The sequence below is a fragment of the Chaetodon trifascialis genome, chromosome 4, assembly GCF_039877785.1.
Source record: "Chaetodon trifascialis isolate fChaTrf1 chromosome 4, fChaTrf1.hap1, whole genome shotgun sequence".
Taxonomy (NCBI): domain Eukaryota; kingdom Metazoa; phylum Chordata; class Actinopteri; order Chaetodontiformes; family Chaetodontidae; genus Chaetodon; species Chaetodon trifascialis.
In genome coordinates, this window is record NC_092059.1 from 4,723,784 (window position 1) to 4,745,431 (window position 21,648).

General features: G+C 44.3%; 1 protein-coding gene across 1 annotated transcript; it reads right to left on the reverse strand.

The window, feature by feature from the left end:
- Nucleotides 1–186: 186 nt before the first annotated feature.
- reps2 (RALBP1 associated Eps domain containing 2) lies at nucleotides 187–20,173 on the reverse strand. Its single transcript, XM_070960771.1, has 19 exons — nucleotides 19,770–20,173; nucleotides 13,701–13,824; nucleotides 12,731–12,900; nucleotides 11,841–11,949; nucleotides 11,346–11,452; nucleotides 11,119–11,257; nucleotides 10,970–11,033; nucleotides 9,477–9,645; nucleotides 9,308–9,361; nucleotides 8,980–9,058; nucleotides 8,580–8,654; nucleotides 8,217–8,265; nucleotides 7,998–8,134; nucleotides 7,681–7,742; nucleotides 7,502–7,591; nucleotides 4,742–4,828; nucleotides 4,520–4,653; nucleotides 3,461–3,566; nucleotides 187–1,358 (listed from the first exon to the last, which is right to left on the reverse strand). Exons 1-19 carry the CDS (start codon nucleotides 19,947–19,949, stop codon nucleotides 1,290–1,292), a joined length of 2,004 nt encoding a protein of 667 aa, XP_070816872.1. The 5' UTR covers nucleotides 19,950–20,173; the 3' UTR covers nucleotides 187–1,289.
- Between the last annotated feature and the right edge of the window lie 1,475 nt (nucleotides 20,174–21,648).

The window sequence follows — 21,648 nt, forward strand, 5'->3', positions numbered from 1 at the left end:
TCAGAGTAGTTTTCTCTTGTTGCTCTAAGGAAACACACAATTTCATAAATTTCTTAAGAGGTTTTGCAGGTTTTTCAAATTAATGCTGCTCAGAGCATCAAGTTAGCAGTGAAAGGGTAAAACATTTCTTTCAGCTATTGACAAAAAGTATGCATCAATCTGTATAATAAAAGAATTACAAGGGATAAAAATAGACAACTTTATTGATTAGTTTGATTATTGTCTTCAGCCCAGAGCTCAGTTGTGCATGACTTAATGTGAACTTACAGTCCAATGCTCACATCATTTTAGCGAACATGCAGTATTCAGCATGCCATCACATTTTTCGACCGCTTCAGTTACCACCATGAACAATCAGGATGTGTGGAGAGAAATGGTCTAAAGCAAGCTAAAGCAGCACCACATCTTTGCATAGATAAAATCAAAACCACATCTGCTCACACAGAGAAATTTTTGAAATCTATCTTGCAAAACATAAGATGAATATTGTGCTCATTTCTTTTCTTGGCTGTTAACACTGGTTTGGTTTTTAATGGTTTTTAATGACTGCAGTGCAAAAATAACTCATGATAATAAACATAAGGGCATTTAAAAAAATCAACACAGTGCTTTCATTAAAATATAGAGCAAATTTGAAGTAAAATGTCCACATTTCATACAAATCCAGAGAGGGAAGAGTCACATTTCTCAGCGTCCTGCAGCCTCGTGTGCCACTGCTACATGGTGACAACAAGGGCTGCAGGCTGGAAATCTCAATTAAATCCAGCTCGTATCTATTGTGGCTCTTTCAAACATGAAGTCCAACCCTGCAAATGTGCATTTTTTTAACTTGAAGTGCAAAAAGTAACCAGATTCAGAGACTAATCTGTAGCACCATCGCTTGCTTTAGACCACACATGAAGTGCACCATATGCAGAGACTGTGAAGCACTGAGAGGACTTCAGTTCCCATCGCTAACACAGAACATAACCGAGTCAGTTATGTGTATTGTAATCGATGTAGGAAAAATCAAAAAGAGAAAAATAAGTTAGAACATCACCATGAATGACAGGATATTTTACATGTGTGTATCATACAGGGATTAAAAAATGAATGGTTCAATCCTGCAAAACGTCTTTAAAAGTAACAGTAACACCTGGATGCGACGCCAGAGTCACATCCCTGTTTGCCCCCGTCGTCAACCCTTTTACATTTATGATGACAAAAGACAACTTTCTGTGTCTTGGCTCAAACATTCATGGATGATAGAGATATATTTAGGTGACACACGTGATCGAAGCAGGCTTCAGTCACGTCGAGGCCAGGGGCCGCAGAAGCTCCAGCTGGGACTCCAAGGTGACCCTCTCCTGGTGAACCACCTGCAATCAACCAAAAAACAAAAAAGACCTCTGATCACTGCACATTGGACAAGATGTGGACTCTTCAAATTTGAAAGTGTTGGACAAAGAATTCAAAGAACACACCACAATACGTGCACTGAAGACTCAAGTTCACTGAGGTGTGTGAGAAGTCGTCCTGGAAACTGTTCCGTATGTGGCAGGTGATTGGACGAGCCATCTGTCTGTCATCGGCTTACTTCAACCAATCAGATTAGTGAACCATCTGACGTGGTAGAAGAGCGAAAGCATCTTTTCCATGAAGAAATGCCTTCAGGGTCGCTCTTTGCTCTTTTCATGAAGGAATTCTTCTGACAGAACTGATGCTACAGCAGCTAACGCTAACACTTTTAGGAGCCGCCATTGTTGTTTTTGAACGAGCATTTGCCGCTCTCGCTGTTGTCACACCTAAACCACGCCGGCCTGTAGCTGCCAGTAGTTCATCAGAGGACGCTGACTGGTCCGAACCTCTGTGGCTCATAGCTTGAAGCCTTGGAAGATCCTCAAATGATCTCACGATCTCGTGAATTCAGCTGCCTCACGAGGTAAACTGAGCTCTATAATAAGATCAATCCGTTAAAGTGGCCCCAAAATATGAAGCGTTTGACAGAATGAACAACATCCAAAGATTATTCTGTTCTCAGTGCTTCAAAACATGGTCTCCTGTTTGTTCATCAAAGTACTGACGAATACTTGATCCTTCAGAATGATAACAGAGCTGGAGCTTTCATTAAGATTTGTCCCAGGTCAAAAAGTAGCAGTAGTACTTAAGATATAGTAGTACCACTTAAAGTGATATTTCAAAGTACTTATAAAAAGTGTACTTTATTGTAAGTGCATTATAAATTGTACTTAAGTGTACTTTTAATCATAATAAGTCCTTTGTTACACACGATTAGCATGTTTAATTAAAGTGTACTTTAATTTCACTTCATTTTAAGTATATTTAAGTATATTTCCAACACACTGGTGATATAAAACAACAGTACTGCAAGTGTGTTTTGAATGCTCATGAATCCTGATTTTCACTGCTGTACTTCAGTTATTAATTTAGCATACTATTTACACACATACTCAAGTGGTACTCAACGATAACTTGAGTACACTTAAGTATACTTGAAGGTGACAAAAACAGTTCAAAGTGTACTTAGTAAAATGTTTTCGCCTGGGGTTACTACGCACGCGCCTTCATTTCAAATGTGACTTTAACTTTCGGGGAAAAGTCACGGAGGAGCTGCTCCTCCTCACACAGCCGGCTGCAGTTGGATGCCTGACAAGCCCAGGCTCTATTTTGAAGAAGGCAGTTGTGAATGCCAACGGCTGCTTGGTATTTCAACAAGGCCTGAGTCTATATAAAGACCCGTATGCCTTTCTCTGCAAAATTCCACAGATGCTTTGAGGAACAAGCAGAATTAGAGCGAATAAATGACATCTGAGGGAGGAAGAACGCCGATCTGAAAGCTTCAGACCTAGCTTATAATCAAACTGCCTGTTTTAATGAGTGCTGCTTGATTTTTCAGTTGTATTAAAGCTGCAAAAGTGCTGCATGTGAGCGAGGAGGTTTTGCCACTGGATCACTCGCGGGGAGAATGACAGGCATGCAGCATGTGTTCCAAATGTGAGTGCGTGTGCCACAGGCAGATCCCCAAAGCAAACAGCCAAGTCTGCGCCATTAGTTCAGCTGTGAGTGATGGCGAGCAGAGCAGACGGCCGAGCTGGGAGCTTTTCACCAAGTTGGACCAGTGGAAACGTCTGCTGTCACACTCATTTCAGAGCTGGGCAGGAGTCAACTCCAAGACGTTCCAAACGGCGCCAATACGAAGGCTACAGCCCCATCAGGCTTGTGTGAAAATGCATAAAGTCGTTTGATGGAGCTGTGTGTTTTCTCCATTTCACAGTGACCCAGAGGAGGAGGAGGAGGACGAGGAGGAGGAGGGAATGTCAGAGAGTCACTGCGGCCAGCCGCTAACGTCGTCCACGCCCGCTCCCATAGAAAAACACACCCTGCTTCAAATGAATCCTGCACACACACTCTACGGTTGCATCTACAGCCACAAGTGTGAAGAAACAGAGGACGGGCTGACCTTGAGCTGCTGCTGGAGTTCGCTGTTGAGGCGCGTCAACACTGCGTTGGTCTCCTTGTTTTTGCGGATCGCCATCTGGATCTCCCTCTTCTGTCTGGACAGCAGCCTGGGAGAGAGAGTTTTACCCGCTTTTATTAAGTTTTAATTCATTTTCCAGATAGATAAAACACGAAAACATGACTGACCTTGTTCAGAGCAACTTCAGGGAATATAAGAGTAAACATCTGATTCCTGAGCTATCGCCATAACGCTCAGTGTGATTTGGGTCTAAACGTGGTGTTTGGGGACGGGATTAAAAGCCTTCGGTTAAAGGGGGTTGCTGCACTCAAAGACAGAAATGATCAGACCAAAGCGCGGCGGTTTCACATCAATCATCAGGCCTTTGCTGGCAGTCACGGCTGTTATTGATGGTCTCCCTCTGCTGCACTAATAGACAGTTTCAGTGAGCTGTCTGGTCAATAAGGAGACAGGAGCACACATGCTAGAGTCATTACGGTGGGTGAGGGTGTGTCTTAATGCCTGTTGAACTCCCTGTCTGGATTGTGTTCAGTGGTTAATAATCACTGTGTAGAACTCACTTTTAAGAAGTTCTCAAACATGCATTATTTCACTTGGGGGCAGCGCAACAAGCAGCACTGACATACTGTCCCCTTACAAAGCCGATACGGCTAACGTGTTAGGAAACACTCACATATCAAGCGCAACATGAACATTCATTTCATCATTTTGATGAGTCCAGTATTCACCGTGCTTTGCTTTGCTCTCTACCGCCTGAATGAAACAGCCGGTGTAATTCCTGCTAAATGTTCACTAGCTCGATGCTAACTTTGTTAGCAGTTAATGATGCTGATGTGAATGGAGAGAGGGAATCAAAACATTGAAGTCGCAGGCTGTAAAACTAAAACAAAAGAGGCTAAAAAGCATCTCTGAGGGGAGCTGTCACCTTACAAATGTAGTTTTCTCTGTTGGCTCACAGACATTTTAGCCACCATTGCTAATTTCAGCTAATTCTGCTCAGTCAGATTTAGTTTGAAGTAAAAAGTCAAATGTTAAACTAACTTTTGAGCCGGTTTGGTGGACGGAGGAAAGGGCATGGCAGCTGGAGGTGCGGCCTCCAGGCCCTGGGTCTCTGGGTGGTATTTCCTGCGGACCGGCTTCTGTGGCACCTGACCGTGAGGAACTCCGATCACATCCTGAAGGAAAGTTTCAGGAGTAAACGTTAGCATCCTCACTGCAACAGGGACACAGACACTCATACAATAACACCAGCGTGGGTCGGACCTGTTTGGGAACAGCTGTCAAGTCTTCGCAGCTTGGACCGAATCTGGAGCGTGGACCCTGTCCTTCAGGTGTCACGCCGCCCTCCTCCTGCAACACACAAACACACACGCATGAGCAAAATTAAGCTCAGACGCTGGTCACACAAACGATAAAAGATCTCTTCCTACTGATGGCCAGACGGTCGGCATCAGGACGAGGTTAAATGACATGAAGGAGCTGCTAAAGAGGCAGCAGGAAATGTGTCCACCCTGACTGTGGATAAATCAGCAGCTTCCCTGCAGGGACCTCGATGTAGAACTCTCCAGGCGCAGCTTTCTGCCTGCTCAGGGGCAGCCATGATGGATTAACTTTACTTTTATTGCATCTCCTTGCTGCATTTCAGCCATTATTCTCTTTTAGACGTGATGTATGAAGCATCACCACCTGCTTTCACTCGGCAGAGGTTAATAGTGCACGAGTGTGAAGACAGGTCCAACACTTGAAGGTCATTTTTTGAAGTTTAGCTCACAGGTCTCGCTGTGTATGAGCAGTTGCAGCAACAATTGAAGGTATTTCTTACTCGGCAGCACTACATCATTTCCCATCTGTTAAGGTTGGATTTAGTGAATTTGATCCATTAATTTCTACGGGCTGCTGTCTCCATTGTGGTGGCCGTTGAAATGCCTGGGCTTTCCTGATGGGTTAAACAGGCCAATGCTGCTGCTGTAAATTGTGCCCAAGAAGCCTAAAAAAGTCAGTTTTGCTGAGCAACGCAACTGATGTGCGAGCAGACACAAATAAACGGCCATGAGATTCACTGCGCCATTAGACGTGAAACACAACCACAGCATGGAAACGTTTAAAAAAGGTTCAGCAGGAGCTGCTACAGAAGCAATAAACCACAGGAGCGCCGTCGGCAGCATGTGTGGTCACATCAGCCGGAGGTCACGGCTGCAGCGACGTACGAGAGCTGAAGAGTTACGGTCGCTGTCACGTCGACCTTTTGAGAGACAGGAGCTTTACGACAACCTCATCTCACGATATGAACGAGAGTACACCGCGTGGTGACGGCGGCACAATGATGAAGCCGGCGATCACATCAGGAGGACGAGAGGATTTGACCCAACTCTCTGCCTGAATGTATTTACCTGTCCAGTGGATCAAAGGCCAGCTTCTCCCCTCTCTGGAGGAGGCGGTGGGCCTCGGTGAGAGAGGATGGACATTTAACTGACACATATTTAACTCTGCTGTGCTTGAGAGTCAAATACAGAGGTGTAGCGTTTGGGTCACGGCTGCAGGAGCATCACTCCTGGCCTCGGTGCGCCCTCACCGAGCCTGCTGTGGTCACCGGAAAAGGGAAGTGAAGCTAGGTGAAGACAATGATTCCAGAAAAGTTGAGATGCTGCAGTCCAGTTGGGAAGCGAATCATTTACAAATTTCCTCATTATAGTTTTTGACTGTTGCTCTGAGAGATAACCTGAAGGGTTTCTGTCTCTATGGCATCACTCCTTTGACTCATGTTTGACAAATCAGTTTTAAGGTCAAAGCTTCTTCAGCTTCTATTCAAACACACCCGCTCAGTCCTTCCTCTCTTATCTTCCATCCTTCTTCCATTAGTTTATCACACTGATCTTTCTAATCACTCGTAGTTTGCTGGATGCAGCAGATCGGTCCTCTCGCTCCTCTTAAACTCTCCCTCTCCATCACTGTAGCCTGTGCAGCATCACCTTTCCTACGTCTCCCCACAGGATGTTTTACTTCGTCTTAATTAAATCCAAAAAGACTGGACGGTCCCAAAGGTGGCTGTACGCTGCAGGCATATGATTCACTTAGTAAAACAAACTGAAACTCACACCAGCTCAAATCCCTCAGAGACACATAAGTGAACTATAGGCGTAGTTAAAAATAGCTTCTTCAACATAAAACATGTCTTAAATTAAGGGTGAACATCTTTTGCAGAGGACCCTCAGGAGGACGTCAGTTTGCAGGTACGGAGAACGGAGGAAGGCAACACTGTTCAACACGTCTTCATTTCAGTCCATTCTTCACTTCACTTTTGTTTTTTCTTCACTTTACTTCACTTTATTTAACTTTGCAAACAACCCCGAATCCAGAAAAGTTGTGACGTTTTTGTAAATATCTGCTTATTCTGGATTTGATGCAGCAACACGTCTCACAGACTGAAAGATGCGGAACGCTCCAAAAACACCTGTTTGGATCATTCCACAGGTAAACAGGCTCATTGGTAACAGGTGATAGCATCATGATTGGGTATGAAAGGGGCTTCCTGGAAAGGCTCAGTCGTTCATAGAGGATGGAGCGAGGTTCACCACTTTGTGAACACATGATTGGATAGAGGATGTTCAAACATCACTGGACTGTTGTCTCGTGCAACAGGATGCAAGTATAAACCAAAAGGAAATAACAGGAAGCATCAGGAGAGACAGATGAAGGACAAAGAGGACGAGGTTGAAAAGGTTGAGACTGAATGAGCGGCACGTGACATCGGCCATAAATAAATCCTGGAAGCGTTCGTTCGCCTGCAGCTTCACATTCAGCGCTGTCATAACCTCTCGGTTCATTTGTGCCTTGAAATAGAGGGCCGTATATCTGACAAACACGACCTCGGCGACACGTTTACATCTGAGCTGGACGGAGAGCGGAAAACGCTTTGAGTTTGACGCTTACTTTTTCCCCTTTTGCAGATTTGCATCACTGCTTCTCACATTTGGAAACTCCAACCAGGACAAATTGTGGCAGAAAATCAGATTTCATGCTCACCTCTTCTCTGAAGTGACTGAAGTCTGCAAAGTTTGGCTGCTGCACTTTATTCTGAGGAGTTTTCTCTGGGACGTTGATGAAATGAGGAACCTGAAAACGAGAGGTGAAGGCGCTGATCAACCAAAGCTGATGACACATTTGGAGTTCAGAGGAGCATCACATACTCAGATCAGGCTTACCTGTGAGGCTGATGGTCTCGGTGGGAGGGCTGGAGGAGGTGGTAACCATCCACTTTTTACCCCTAAAACCCAGACAAATATCACTGAGCTGTAAACTCGTGTGGTTGTGTTCCTGAATTGCACTGCTGAGTCACAATTCGCTCTTTAAACCACAGAAATAAACCACTCATACTTTCATAATGGGACACTGACTCTCATGAGCTGCTCAGCTTTCAGACTGAACAATAAAACCCACCTATCACCATGTCCCCTTGTCATAAACACAGTAACGTGGTTGTGAAATGTGCTATCGCTCCAGTCGGTGGCTTTGATCGTACCTGGAGCGCCCTGCTGGAAGAGCTTGTTGAGGTCCAGCGAGGAGGCCCTGGAGTGGCTCTTCTGGGGTCGAGGCGGAGGGGTGGGGGGCTCCTCCACCTTCTTCATCGCATCCTCAAAAGAGGTGCTGGAGTAAGACCTGGAGGTGAGGTCACCAGGGCAGGTTAACGCAGGAGGAGCATGTTTAATATATTTGTTCATTTCTGGGTTGTCTTTCTCACCTTGGCCTGGTTTTCGTCCTCATGTGGGGGTCCAGGTCCTGAGGCGGCTCTGTGAGCAGGGGTGAATGAACAAAGGCGGTCAGGCTTTGGGTTTCGTTTGAGTTGTTGTAAATGAGAAGAAGCTACTTCCCCACGGAAGCACAAGCTAAGTTCATGCGCGTTTACATCATTTCAGCGTACACAGCATTTCAAATTCCTGATGCACCTGAACGCTGCAGTGTTTCTACAGATTATTGTATGTTTCTTTTTTTAATGCACATTTTCACCAAATGTGAGAAAAGTGGAAATATTCCTGACACAGTGGAAGCACTGAGGGGACGTGAAGTGTGTGTGTGCTGCTGTTAAAAGCAGATCTCGGGTCACCTGGCCTCTCAGGAAAAGCACCAGGTTGTAGAGTCTGTTTGTCGTCAGACGTCACCGCCCTCTGCGCACCCACATCTGGAGACACAGAAATAAACACAAACAGTAAACAAACAGAAATCAGCTGCAGGATTTCATAGAAGAAGATGTGAAAACTTCAGCATGTGCGAACTTCTGAGGAAAGACAGTTATTTTAAAAACTCTATCGTTGAGTATAAACTTGGACAGCAGCTCTTTTGAAATCACAAACCATGTGTTTATACTGCTTTCCTGACAGAATCAAACATTTTGCTGGCAGTTAATATTCTGCATGTGCCTCACATCTGATTTTAGAATAAACTGTTTGTCAGTCTTTCTGGATTAATCGCTTAAATAAACTGGAAGACGGCGCGTCTCACATTACCTCGTTTACATGATTCCTCTTTCAAATCCTGCTTTGTTGTGGCCAGACTTGGCTGGAGCCGCTCTATAATGCTCCGATCCTAAAAAAAAACAAAACAAAAAAACAAAAAGCAGAGAGAATGATCAGCTGTATAATTAAGAAGTACAAATCGTGCAGTGCAGTTTAGGAAGTCGCTTATGCTCTGAGCTCAACACGCTGGTGGGACACTCTGGGGGTGAGTTGGAGCAGCCTCATGTTCAGCTTGTTAGTGCCCCCTACAGGCACCAAAGAGGGACTTCACATTCACTTTTTTACATCTGGCTTTAGAGCATGTGAGGGTTGGATTTACCATCTGACTGGGCCTCACTTCTGCATCCTCAAAGACGATCAGAGGCTCTGCACTCTGCAAAAGAAGCACAGTTTAAGTCTCAGTTTAATTCTGAAGTAACCAACAAACTAAAGCAAAGGCAGATATTTCTGAGTGCTTTGGAGAACAGATGCACGGCTGTTTCCCTCACTTCAGGAGTATCCGGGATGTCCTCTTCCTGCTGCATGAACCCGGGCCGCAGCGTGGGGGGGAGGCTCTCTGGGAGAGGGTATCCGTTCTTGCGTGCCACAATCAAGTGAAAGGCTGTGCAGAACTCAGAGAAAGTGAGAGCTCCATCTCGATCCACATCACTCAACTCCCTTAAAGAACGAGGCGGGACAATGAAAAACATCTGCGAAGCCTGAGAGCGCAGCTGCAGAACTATGACTCAAACAAGCTTCCTGATTATTCCTTTCATCTGAAGTGATGGTGTATTTTTCATTTGAGCCTCATTGGAGGAAAAACAGTTTAAAGCAGGTAAATATTCATTAAGAAATGTACCACTAAGTTATTTATTATTGTATTGAAAAGTACAGTTGAACACAATTTGCATTTTTCCTTTAATTTGTGCCAAATTATATGATTCTTTTCCAGAAACTCTGTATGAAATAACTTCAGAATTAGTGTTTTTACCCTCTTAATCATGATTCTATCTGATCGTATGGCAAAGAAACTTAAAAACGTGTGCGAAATCATTAAATATGCTGTTATCCTCATTAGAGGAATAGTTTGACGTGCTGGAAAACATTCAGATTCCAGGGGGAACCGTCAGCCTGGCTCTGCCCAAAGATAACAAAGCTCAGCTCCACGAGGGGTCACCAGGGGGCAGTGCCCCCCCCCCCACTTCATGCACTGAGCCCCCTCACTGGTATAAAAGCATGTGAATGTCAACAGGACACAGTGAGAGTATTTGGTTGTTTTGTCCGTGCTGTGACCTCATTATGAGATAAGATAAGATTAAATTAGTTATTTGCTCCTCAGTGAGTTCTACTTGTGTGTTTAGTCGGATTATTGGGAAAGAATGGAGTATTTTTCACTTTCTTTCTTCAACTTTGCTCCTGTGGAGTGTTTCCACTGAGTATTTCCACTTTCACTCTGCATCCCTGAGTTTCCTGCGAACATTAAAGGGATAGCTTGGTATTCGTGTTAGTTGGGCTAACCACCACCAGCAGTTGGTTAGCTTAGCACAAAGACTGGAAGCACAGGACAGCAGCTCGCCTGGCTCTGTCCAAAGGTAACTAAATACAGAAAAGTGTTAAATGACGCTTTAATTGTTTCCACTCTTTGTGCTAAGCTAACTGTCTCCAGGTTGCAGCTTTATATTTACTGTGAGAGTGTTACTGATCTTCTCATTAAAGTGAATAAGCATATTCCCCAAAAATGTCAAAATATTCCTTTAAAGATCTTATTTTTGATATTTTAGTACAGATCACAGTGTTATATTTTGGGTGCTCCCCTTTGTTGCAATAAACAGCTCCAAACGTCACTGCGGTGAAGCCCTTTTTGTCTGAGGATGAGCAGACAGTACAGATCTTCTCTTTAATGAGGCCTCAGTGTGAGTCGATGGGCATGCTGAGGAGCTTTGGCTGACAAACACCCAACTGACCCCAGAACAGAACAAGGACACAGTGAGTCAGCACTTACCAAATGTGGGAAAGTTCAGGTATTGGCAGCTTGGATTTTGTGAAGAAGTTCTTTGCAATGGCTCCTGGAGAAGAGTCGCAGAGGGGTAAGAAAGGTTTCAAAGTGATTTTTCTATTTAAAAAGAGGTGCAGCAGGGGAGGGCTTCATACCCAGGATGAGAGCCCCCAGGTCAGGCTGCAGGGTCTTGAACTGATTGGTGTAATACTCCAGCTGTTCCTCTGTGATCCTCCAGGGGTCATCATCATAGTCCACTATGCCCTGCTGGTCCAGTCTCTCTGATGAGGACGCCTGGGAACACACACGGGAATCATAATACACACTTAAAGAGCATAAAGAGCTATTACATGAGAGCAAAGCTGTAAACATCTGGCTGTACCCGAGCGATGGCCGGATGCTCCACAGCGGCTTTGGTCCCGTAGCTGCTGGGCGAGGAGTGCTGCTCCATCTGAACGATCGGCCGTGAGGAATGTTTGCCTTCATAGGCTGAAAAACAGCAGAGAAAAATCAGCCTTGGTGGAGGAGAAACCTGAAACATGCAATGATTTCCAACCGATAATGACCCTCAAAAGACGATCTGAGAGAATGAGAGATCCACAGATCAAAGGAGCGGGAGGAGGTAAAGACAGGAGAGAGACTTTAGAGGAGGAACAGGTGAGGTCGTTCATTTCATTTCTAATTTACACCACATGACTCATGCAACACATGCACGTCTGTAGTTTGAGTCCACTGCAGTATTCAGCTGGCGGTCAACGAGGAACGTTCATTTATGGTGTATTCACTTCACAAAAAAGGACATGAAAACAGACTGTGGGACAAACGGACAGGCGTGTTTGCAGATGTGTTGCTGTTACAGGACAGGAAAAGGCCTTACTGATGTGTGCGTCAGCCCCGTTTCTCTGCTTGGCGTACGGGTAACGGTGGTAGGTCAGCGGCGAGCGAGGCGGCGAACTGCACGGCGATCGAGGCGGGGACCAGGATTCCTTCAGGGACGGAACATCAGTTATTACACATACGCAGAACAACAAGTCGCCTCTGTGCCGGAAAGTCTCCCGCGAACATGTCACCGGGTCATGGACACTTCGACTGACACAGTCATGTTATAAACTGCCTGCTCAAGCTACTGCACTGCACCTGTTTACCTGTGGAACGTTCCAAACAGGTGTTTTTGGAGCGTTCCACTTCTTTAAATATACTGTCTTTGTGCTGTAAGATTAGAGAGTGATCACAGCGCCGAAACCTCTTTGGACTCGGGGTTGTGTCTGTTTGAGAACAGGCGGACTGCTGTCTCACATGATCAGCTGCAGGTTCGCCGGACAGCAAGTCTTTCATTTCAGCTCATGTTCCAGTTTTATGATAAAATTACACAGACATCTTAATTCTAATCCATTCAAGGATTTTCTGCTATAACTACATAGAGGTGACATGTAGCAGAGAGAGAGACTGTCCAAGTTCACATGAGGCTTCAGCAGGTCTGTGTTCTCAGAGCTCTTTCTACATAAGAGCGTCTGGATACTTGTGGTCAGTCTGGTACCTTCGAGGAGGCTTGTCAGTCTCCTCTATTCTCCAATCAGTGAGGTATTTCTGCTGATGATGATGAAGATCTGGAATGTCTCTGCTCAGTGCACCACATCTGAACAGTGACCCCTGATTTATTCTAAACTCATCATTCTGGCTGAAAATTTAAATCCAACATGTCAGGAGGTAACTTGTCACAGCTGTATGTTAATGAGCTGGCGGGAGAGGCAGAGGTCGACGTCTCACCTTCCTCTCGACGTTGGCCTCCAGGTGTCTGAAGGCGCTCCTGTCAGCTGGAGTCCAGGAACCAGGTGCAGTCCCACACTGAGCCCCCTGACCGTCGATGCTTGGAGGGACGACTGGGTATCGCACCTCCGGCTCATTCTTCAGCCCAACGAATCTGGGCAGAGGTAGATCTAAAGGGAGACATGAAGCTTATTTTGATTCTGTTCTGCTCTTCTAATAGTCGACTTTTCTTCCTTTTCCTCGGAAATAAGTCAAAATCAATAGTATTTAATGCATAAAAAGACAATTCTTAAAGTCTTATCTGATCAGGAGCTTCCTTGATACATCGAGAATCAGAATGAGGGAATTAATAATAACAACAATAATAAATTTATTTGTATTGCACCTTTCATATGATAAATGCAGCTCCAAGTGCTTTACAAAAATGAAATCACATGCCACCCTCTTGATACTAATAGCAAAAATAAGATAGAATAAGGATGAAAATAAAGACAATGCTTAACATAAGAAGGACTGTAAAACCATTGAATAATAGTAATAAAATAAAGTTCAAAATGGAGCACACAGAATGCATAAAAACAAGTAAAATACAGATTTTAAAAGAAGTTTCAGGAACGTATCCGTCAAAGCTTTTTTTAGTTTTTAGCTTCTGCTTCCCTGATGTCTTTAGTTGCTCTGTTCCAGAGCTTTGGGGTGTTTTCTGCAGAGGTGAGCTGCGACTGAGTCTCTCCGCTGTGACTATGAAACTCTGAACACACTTCTTCTAGTAATCCATCACGCTACCGTGCGCTGTGCCGAAAACAGATTTTCTCTTCGGTCGGGGTGTGACTGATTGTGCGGGCAAACCCACTTAGCCCTTTCCACGCGACTCCCCTTTCATCCAGATTAGTCCAAATCCTGCCATGTTAAGATAATCTCCTGATCCCCTTTTGCTCTCATAAGACGCCTCCTCTCTGAGCCGCAGACTTACTGGCTGTTACGCTCTCCAGGTGGATGGGCAGCCCGGACTGGGCAGCCGCGAGCAGCTTCAGGGCCACGTAGAACTGAGGCGTGCCGAAGAAGCCCAGGCGCTTTGCTCCACACACCTCGGTCACCTGCAGACAACATATTACCCTGATAAACCTCATATTTCATGCATTGTTTTCCTCTTGAGGACCCTAATCTAGCCAGGAGCACAAAATTACAGGCTCTGCTGACAGACTAAAGCCAGAAGAAACAGTGTGTAAGGGATCAGCCGCACAGTGGGATCTATTTATCCCTACTCTATTGATTAGAGGTACAATGACTGCTTTGGGGGAGCAAAGAAGATTAGGATTATGTGGGACAATCAAGGAAAAATTTCCCAAAATATAACTGGAGGAAATTTTAGAGTTTATGACTGAGTTGTTTGTAATCTTGCTGATGTGAACACGAACTCCTCTGTGACAAAGTAGACGCGGCTGCTGAGTACAATACTGAAACAATACGAGCCTGAATAACTGAAATTCCTCTTTGTCATGGAAGTATTAATGGAATGTGGTATGACACACACACACACACACACACACACACACACACACAAACACACACACACACACACACACACACACACACACACACACACACACACACACACACACACACACACACACACACACACACAGGACACTCATTGACAAAATGCATTCTCCAACTAAATGCCAAACCCCAATTTAAAGCTAATTCTAACTTAATCCTTAAAACCAAAATGTCCTTCCTTTCCAAAAATGTCCTCACTCCCAGTGTTTAAAACTGGTTCTCACAAAGATAGCTGTACAAGTACGCACGCACGCACACACACATTAGAAAATATGCTTACTGCCTTCTGACCAAGAATTAGATGAGAAGACTGATACCACTCTCATGTCTGTACAGTAAACACAGTTTCAATGGCAACTTTATTTATATAGCCTGACAGCACAAGAGGGCTCAGAGGACTTCAGGACATCCTCTGTCCTTTAGACCCTTGATTCAGATAAGGAAAAACTCCCCAGAAAACCCCTTTAATGGGGAAAAATATGGCGCTACTGCCAGCAGACGGTTAGCTTAGCCTTACTACAGCTAGCCTGGTAAAGATAAAGCCCACAGTCCCTCCGTAAAACTACAAACTGTCAATTTTACACCTTGTTTTTGTTTTAGAGATTACACAAATTAGATATAAAAGTTAGTTAACTAACTAACATTAAAGAGATAGCTCAACAACCATGTAAGATATGCTAAATGCTAGTTTATATTAGCAAACTGGAAACAGCTAGTTAGCCTGGTTCAGTCCAAAGCTAACAAAAGACATTCTCCAGCAACTCTGAAGCTCACTAACTAACAAGTTATATCATATATTTGTTTACACATTACGGGCTTAGCTAACCGACTGTTGGCGTTAGCTTAATATTTACACATTGATATGTGAGAGGTTGATTTTTCAAAGTCACCTCAACAACACAAGGACTGTTTTCAACATGTGACTGACAGTCGACTAAACACCCCGCAGAGACAAGCTTCTGCTCTTCTTGTGGCAACAAAGGATTAACGGCGCTTAAAATGCCAAAAATGTTTTTTCTTATGAACATCCGACAGCAAAAAGTCTAGAGAAGTCTAGCTGGTATGTGTTTTTCAAAGCTGAACGACAGGAGTGCCGTTAATGCCCATTGTCTAATGAGGCTGGGGGGCGGGTGGAGTGCATGTGGCTCATATCGCCTTATGAGCCATTATTTCTGCTTGACCTGCATTGTGTTCATTCAACAGCTTTCACAGGCAGATCCAAAACAACTACAGGCCAGAGAGGCTGAGCAGACAGCGGAGGTCAGGTCTGCAGCGCTGGTGAGGAAGATTAATGAAGAGATTACTTCAGGAACGCCGGCGAAGGCCTTGAGGAACCAGACCGGCAGGTCAGATCTATGGCCTGAGGGGGGAAGCTATTTAAGGACGGTGGAAAAATGCCAAAAACATTTCAGCACACAGTGTCATCACTGGTTTGACTTTCTGGATATTAATAAATCACATGCCCTGTTGACAGTTTGAATGAGAAACCTGAGTGTGAATGTTAGCCGTGTTAATATGTAGGATATCTGACACATCGGCCACTGATTCATCCTGTTTTTCCATCTTAAACTAAAAACTAAAACTTTTCTGTGATTCAAGACTGCAAATAAAGCAAAGACAAATAAGCAAAGAGCACATATTTACCAGTTTACTAGATCTAGTATCACTGTTTAAATGTGAAAACAAGCATGCTAACAATCCGATGCTAAGCAGGTATAATGTGTAGCATGTTCAGCTTTGCTCTAGCATGCTAGCATGCTAACATTTGCTAATTAGCACTAAACACAAAGGTCAACTGAAGCTAATGGGAACTGGGTTACTAATTTTGGAAGTGTTTAATAGGAAACCACTGAAACTTTGACATGACGATGGCGCTAAATGAAAAGTTAAGGTACGAGGTTGATTTATTTAGCAGGCTATAACACAGGGTTGTACAACAAAATGCAAGTCGCAGTGCCTTTATGTTACCCACAAAACCAAAATTATATAAATGGATTAATAAATAATAACTCATAAAAATAAACTATTATTTTTGTAGGATGAAGGAACAGTCTGAGGACAGAAGCTGCTCTGTGGTCTGCTGTAGTCTTACCAGACCTCTGCAGCCCACTCCTCGCAGGCAGAGGCTACGTTAGATGATACTAGCATGACGTAGCCGACTCTCACACTGATCTGTCAGAGGTCAAGGTGCATTGTGGGTAATGTAGGCAACAGGTTTTGACAAGGCAGATGAATGCGTGAGATAAAGAAAAAAGATGATATCTCTGGTCTCTTAGGGGCCACCAAAGTTATCACAATTCATCCTGAAGGGAAATGAAAGATGTTGAGACATTTCACTCAAAACCACGAATCTCAACCTCATGGTGGCGCTAGAGGAAAATGGGATCACCAAATAATTGTGATTCATCAGCCACGGGGAGCCATGAATATCTGAATTTTAAAACTTTGTGGCAATCCATGGAGCAGATGTTAAGGCATCTTGCAGGATAAGTGAAAACTGTGACCTGCTGGTGGAGCTTCATCCTCAGGGCAGCGTGCATATATAGATAATTGCTGAAACATTTAACCAAAAAGGCGAGGTGAAAGTCAGAAAGTCAGGTGTCCACCAACATCAGTAGGATTCATCCTCTGGAGGCCAAAAAAAAAAGTCAAGACAACAGTCCAACAGTTACTTCAGCCAGGACCAAAGTAGTGAACCAGCAGACCCATAGAGCCATTGCTAGAGCTTCACCGCCACTGGCTACAATCAATACAGCTGATTAAACCTAAGATCAATGTGCAAGCAACACCAGGACAGACGAGTTCCAGAAAGTTGTCTTGAACAGGGCCACGCCTTCGTCCACCAGACAGGTTCCACAGCTACGTCTGCCAACGCCTCATCACATGTGAACAACACGCTACTACACTCAGCACTCACCGGAGAATTCATCTTCAACCTGACAACTAACGCAGAGACATTAATGGATAATCCATGTAATATCACGGGGGAGCCATCCCATTAAAACGCTTCACCTTCCCTCTATTCATCATGTCACATGATAAAACCGTATGGGAAACATTCGCTGCACTCTAAGTCCATAAAATCAGCATGAGAATTGATTTCACTGCGGAGTAACGTGTGGGAAGCTGAGCCTTTCTCTGAGAGACGACTGGCTTCAAAGGCGGCAATGACAGCTCAGCAGGAGCTGCAAACACGGGCCGGACACAGTCAATAGTCCAGACATAAAGACCCCTCCTCCTGTAAATCTGGTCAGTCTCGGTGAATCATGACTCAACAATACACACCTCTTCATTCAGCGCATGATGGAAAATTCCCCTTGTTTTGACAAATCAGAACACGACATCTCTGTTATCACAGATCATGGAGGAAATACACCATTTAGGATTCTCTGATAACGTTTGACACAATGACCCAGAAGCCAGCGGCGAGTCCGAGAGTGATACTGCAGGCATCCTGCAGCAGGGCCAAACACAGCTCAGAGGGCTGTGTGTCAATCACCCCCATGTGGTGGCGGCGATCCAGGCCGGACAGGAAGGAAGCGGAGCTCAGTGCCAAACTTCCTGACACCCACGCAGAGACACAATAGGCTGCGAACGCCGGGAGCTGACCCCACGGGACTGTGAGCGGCGTGAATGGAGGCGGCAACCTGCTGTGCTCATCGGAGCTGGAAAAATATGTTTATGTCCCCGTGGTGGGTCAGCAAAATGACTGAGCTTTAGAGCCAATAACAAACCGTTTAGCACGACCACTGCTAACATCTTCACTGCCAAGCATGTACGCTGCCATCCCGTGAAAGTGAGAAATACGAATCAATCAGATGGTACAAGCAGTTTTAATCTTACGAGTTGTTTTTTCAGGGTTTGAATGAGAGTCCCAGACTGTAAGATGAGATTTTAAAAGCCTCATTGAGTTAAACAGTAGGTTCAAACTTAAAGGACCACGCCAGTGTTTTTGCAAGTTTTAGCTCCTTAACTACACGTCACATATCCTTTAAATTTTGTTGATTTCTTTTTTCAAATGCTGTCATTTTAAATATTTAGTTGTACTTTTCCTCCTCCTCCATTGATTCCCATTCAGTTCACTAACAAAACTGAGTTGTATAATCCATCACAGTGAACATCATATGTTATAGTCACGTTATGTTTGTGTGTTAAAAGAGTTTGAGTGCACAGCTTCATGTCCCGTGGCCATGAGTGACAAATACAGCATGAAGATGAAGGTTAAAACATAATGTTAGAGCAGCACAAGAGAAGAACAGTCGAAAAACTCACCCATTAATGTCCTTTATACGGTAACATCCTGCTGAACTTTGCTAACATTAGCCAAAATAACCTGCTGGTCATACCAGACCAAGTGAGGCTGCAGCTGCAAAAGCTGCTTTAAAGAATTTCCCAGATTGGGATCAATAAAGTCTAAGTCTAAGTCTAAGTCTAAGTCTAGCCTCGAGTGTTTACTGCTGATGAATTCAGCTTCTCATTTGGAGGAATCAGGCTGGACTTGGTTACAGACTCACTTTGAAGTTATCTGTGATGGATGAAGTTTCAAGAGTGTGCGAGATTTTCACACTGTACACAAATGAATGGAAAACAATGGGCGCCTGGAACCACAGGAAAAACACAACCAAAAAAAACTGAACTCCAGCAGCACGGCGGGCAGAACAGCCGTCCGAAGAGCTAAATCAGCCAATTTTAAGATAGTTGATAGACAGATAATCAATTGCCAAGAGTGTTCTTTACGTCATTTTCAGGTTCCAGCTCAACTACGAGGACTTTTCTCAGCCTTAAATGACTGTAAATTCATTTTGTTAGGATTTTAGACTGCTGGGGTGCAACATTTTACAAACAAACAGCGATCAATGAATTAACTGAGGTAATCATCACCGCTTAACAGAGAATGAAAACAGTTGCTAGCTGTAATGAGACATACATGTAATTTGAAATGAATGGGATAAAATGCAAACAGGACTTCAAACATTCATACGGGGGTGGTGAGAAACACCAACCGTCATACAAACCTTGAGACATCCGAAATTCTTCTGCCCACAGCAGCAAACAAACCCAAATGATCTGAAGACTGATGTGTGCTGTGGAAAACTGGTGCACGCCTCCACCTCTGCAGACACTGAAAAGGCATTACTATGTCGACTTTCACTCTTAGTCCCTCAACCTGACTATAAAATACATATTTTCTGTGGAGAACACTGGCCTCCAAATGCAGTGAGGGGTCATACAGCCACAGTACAGTGGGTAAAGGGGGCTGCCCTCCTCTGTGGCAGAGGGTGAGGAAGAGGAGGTGTGTAAAACCTCTCTGACACCGACATCAACGCACCACCGGGAAGACAATTCACAAAGCAAATATTATGATGTGCAGTGGAGAGCACAGGCGGATCGTTTGGACCCTGCAGATCTCTGTGGGCTCGGTGCTCAGCCGCCGCAGCCCTGCACACTTGGTAACATGTGATGAGCAGGCGCAGACACTCACTTTATGCAGGGATTCAGGAGGTAGCTGAGACGCCTTGAACAGCTCTGCCACTTTGCTGGACGACAGTTTTCCTGAGGTGTCAGCTTGGCACAGGCTGTGGAGACCTGAGTAATACCTCTGCTCATGTTCATTCAGGGAGATGAAACTCCCCGCAGACGCCACACCGGATTCCTGATCCATTCCCGGGGCTGACGCATGGAGGATCCGCCGGAGAGCCGCTACAAGCAAACAGATCGATACATCCTGCTCCGCACACCGGCTCCTGTTTCCAGACGGAGGCGGAGGTTTTGGCAGGCGGAGGGGCGGTATCACCTCCGACAAGTGCTCCTTGAGAGGACGGACTGACTGCTCGGCTGGATCATCCGCTCCTGCTGCCTGTTATGGCTGATTGTAGCAGTACCGACGTGCGCCTGCAGGGGGCGGTAGAGCACAGGAAGAAGAGGGAGGCATTGTGTGAGGAATGAGGGACTGCTTTGTCTTACAGCCCATAGTGAAGAAACAACTGTAGTATTGATTTTATTTTTACAGGAGATCACTTTATTATGAAGTTTATTATGCTAAAGTATTTGATTGTGTTATTTTTATAATCTAAATTAAGAATAAGTAGAATAAAATGAGGAAAAATCAGTTTTATTACACTAATAAATAAATCTATGATGGGTGGAGCCCTTTATATCTGTGAATGACTCCGAGGAAGTCAATTTAGAAATCACTGTGTTAATTCACACCTGTCAGAAGAGGTACAAGAAGTATTCAGGTGATTTATTTAAAGGTCCACCCTGCAGGATGTTCCTGAAAAACAATGTGCAGAAAAAAGAGAACTAATCCCTCTAAATCATCACCTCTGACCCACTGGAAGTGTGTGGTGTTGTATTAATCTGCAAAGACTCTCCTCTCTGCCTGTATTTTCTTATTTTCTGCCTATTTGATGTGTTCAGGATGTTTCTGGGCTGCAGCCTTTGGACTGTGGGCCCCCAGCGGATAACAAGGCACAGGTGAGGTTTAGACCAGGTGTCAGAGCGTTAAGCAGGACGCATCGGAGGGGAAGCTACGAAAATGGCGCAGAAAACTGTTTACAAACAGGACCCGGCACGTTGTACTTTAAGTAAACATACTAGTATGTTGTTGTAAAAATACTATCTGCCTATCTGACTAAAGTACAGCAGCGGCCTATTAAAAGCAAAATGTAGTACCATAAAAGTGTCCCCTGTGACTGATATACAGTATTATATTATTAGATGGTTAATACTACAATATAATGGTTTGGATTACTTTTCATGCAGATCTGTACTTGCAACCTTGAAACCATCTGAAGCAGATGAGGCTGAAGAAGCTCCACTTTACATTTCAAAGAAAACTACCAAACCAAATGAATGAATCTTCCTCGTCATTGGTGAATTCATTCTTGCCTTGTTGAAGCTAACGCTCCTCTGCTGTCACGCCTCTGCTGCCATCATCTGTTCAGGAAAATACCTGCAGTCTGCAGTCAAGCTTTTTATGTAACCGCTGCTGTGCAGAGACTGAACTGGAGTTAATCCAAAAACAGTAGAATACTGAAGTTACCAGCTTACTCATCTTCACATGAAGTCTCATGAGAACTTTAGATTTTGTGTTATATTTTTCCCTTTTTGGATAGAAGAGAAACAGAACAGGAAGCACATATTTATTTATTTATGTTTTTTTAAATCATATTTTTAATGAAAAAGCAGGTTTTAGAGCAGGTTTAACTGCTCTACTGTGTCACTGTGCTCTACATGTCATGATGTTTTCATATTGTTTTAGCATGGGTGTTGTCTGTTTTATGGAAAAGCACTTATGACATTTTATGGGAGCAAAAGACAGTTTATTGTAGGCCAAGTGCCCAATTTAATGTGATCAT